The sequence below is a fragment of the Cibotium barometz genome, chromosome 37 (assembly GCF_041138505.1).
Source record: "Cibotium barometz isolate CiBa-2024 chromosome 37, ASM4113850v1, whole genome shotgun sequence".
Lineage (NCBI taxonomy): Eukaryota > Viridiplantae > Streptophyta > Polypodiopsida > Cyatheales > Cibotiaceae > Cibotium > Cibotium barometz.
Window position 1 is genome coordinate 21,067,099 of NC_141082.1, and position 1,958 is coordinate 21,069,056.

General features: G+C 43.0%; 1 protein-coding gene across 1 annotated transcript in view; it reads left to right on the forward strand.

Annotated features, from left to right (window-relative positions):
- The window catches only part of LOC147617058 (uncharacterized), a 1,328-nt gene extending 70 nt beyond the window's left edge, over positions 1 to 1,258 (forward strand). Inside the window, exons 1-3 of the mRNA XM_086776679.1 lie at positions 1 to 253; positions 367 to 527; positions 624 to 1,258. The exon at positions 1 to 253 is cut by the window's left edge and continues 70 nt beyond it. Of these exons, the coding sequence (XP_086632805.1) occupies positions 115 to 253; positions 367 to 527; positions 624 to 1,124 (801 nt within the window). The 5' untranslated portion in view covers positions 1 to 114 and the 3' untranslated portion in view covers positions 1,125 to 1,258. The remainder of the gene's footprint in view (positions 254 to 366; positions 528 to 623) is intronic.
- The last annotated feature ends 700 nt before the right edge of the window (positions 1,259 to 1,958 follow it).

Consider the following 1,958-nt stretch of genomic DNA (forward strand, 5'->3'; position numbering starts at 1 on the left):
CTCTGCTTTTCTGATTTTCAACCCTAACTTCACAGAGTTCTCTCTGCAAAGAGCGTCGCATCTTCACAGGTACCACAGTTTTTCCAGTCTTCTTTTCGATTCTGCTAAGCGATCATGTGTCAAATGGTATCGGAGGCCCTCCTTCATGGCTCCGCCATGGCATCCTGCACAAGCAAGATGATCGCTTCTTCTTCTGGAAGCATCAGAACTTCAGAACCTCCTTGTAACTTCTTCGCTCCACAGACAGCAAAAGGTTAGTCCCCTCTTTGCTTCAAACTTGGTCCTTGTGAAGAAATACGAGGCCTTAATTACGGCCTTAAGCAGGCTTTAACGTTCTAAAATTGTTCTGTGTCGTTCGGTTTGCAGTTTTACACGGAAATCAACGCTTGTATGCCAGTAGGAAATCTGTATGTAGCCGATCGATTGCACCCTGGCGAAAGCAGGAGCAACTGATCAATCAGAAAAACTCCAATGCACATCAGCAATCTTCATCTCCTGACCGTTGGATGGAAGACTGTGTCTGTGATGTGAGTAGATTAGATTTCTCTTTCTTTTATGATGTTTATTGTCATTGTGCTTGTTTCTTATTTTAATCTATTTATCTGGTGATCTGCACTTTGCAGATTGTAAGAAACATCAATGAAGCCCCCTTCTTGCACATGCTGTTTGACTCCAAAGATAGTACTACGGCCACGGCATCACAGAGGCAGAGAGTACCAGCAGGTGATGGTCTCAGCACGGAGGAGAGGTGGAAGGAGGTGAAGGACTCTGTGAGCAGAGCTTCACCAGATGGAGTGATTCTGGTTCACCATTTAGATGATGAGTCTATGGAGGGCTGCTCTTTGAGAGATGGATCTGCTTTGGAGGCAGAGAAAAGCAGAGATGGAGATGGTGATGAAGATGAAAGTTGCAGCAGTGGCACAGACCTTTGGGGAGTTTTGGTGCTTGAAAAGACTGTAGCCAGAAGTGCGTGCTACATTCTCAAGACAACGAGTGTGGCCTCTTCTTTTGGCACCTGCACACGGTTCTGCTTGACAAAGGCCAGTTGTTTTGGTGCTTCTTGGCATGATCAGATGCAAAGCAGCTGGTTGTTGGGAACAGATAATCATCAGCACAACAGGTAGAGCAAAACTTTCTCAGAAGATTGCATATATTGACAGATAATTGACGAATGGATGATCAACAGGTATAGCAAAACTTGCTCAGAAGATTCAGATGCAAAGCAGCTGGTTGTTGGGAACAGATAATCGTCAGCACAACAGGCTGCATGAGGACATGTGCAAAGAGTTTGCCTTGCCAAATGGTGGATATGGACTAGCTTAGTTTTGATCAAGGGATTTGCATGCATGGATGCTTGCATGCTTAAGGCTTGATAAATGGGTTTGCTTAGCATGACAAGCTTTCTGGATTATTGCAAAGCGTGCATGCATGCTCTCATCAGGCCTTATGTGTGTCGAAAGGCCTGTCTTCTTAGTATTGACAAATATCCGAAGAGAGATGCGTGCCTTGAAGCAAAACAAGGTGCAATTGTATTCTCTCTGCCAGTGAATTCATTGGGTCACCAAATTGGTGACCTGCTGTGCGCATTCAAAAATTGATCATTATTACATTGTTCATGGTGCATAAAGCTGATGCCTATTTTGTCTACAATTTCACGGACCACAATCATCATGACATTATGTTATTGCAGTCTGTGGCTATCATAATTGTCCTGTACATGTAATAGGTGTATTAGAATTCTATATAAATTGGCATAGAGAAATGCCCCATGTGACCAAAGTGAATACAGCAACACTTGATCTCATAAAAGGGATTTGTATGTGGGAAATTACTTTTAAATCTTTAGCATATATGAACGCCTGGTGTTGCAAGTACTTAGTTCTTTACCTTGTGCAGGTTAGAACCTCGGGTGCTAAAAACAAAAAGCTCACCTTTTAATTTATGCAGATTAGAACTTT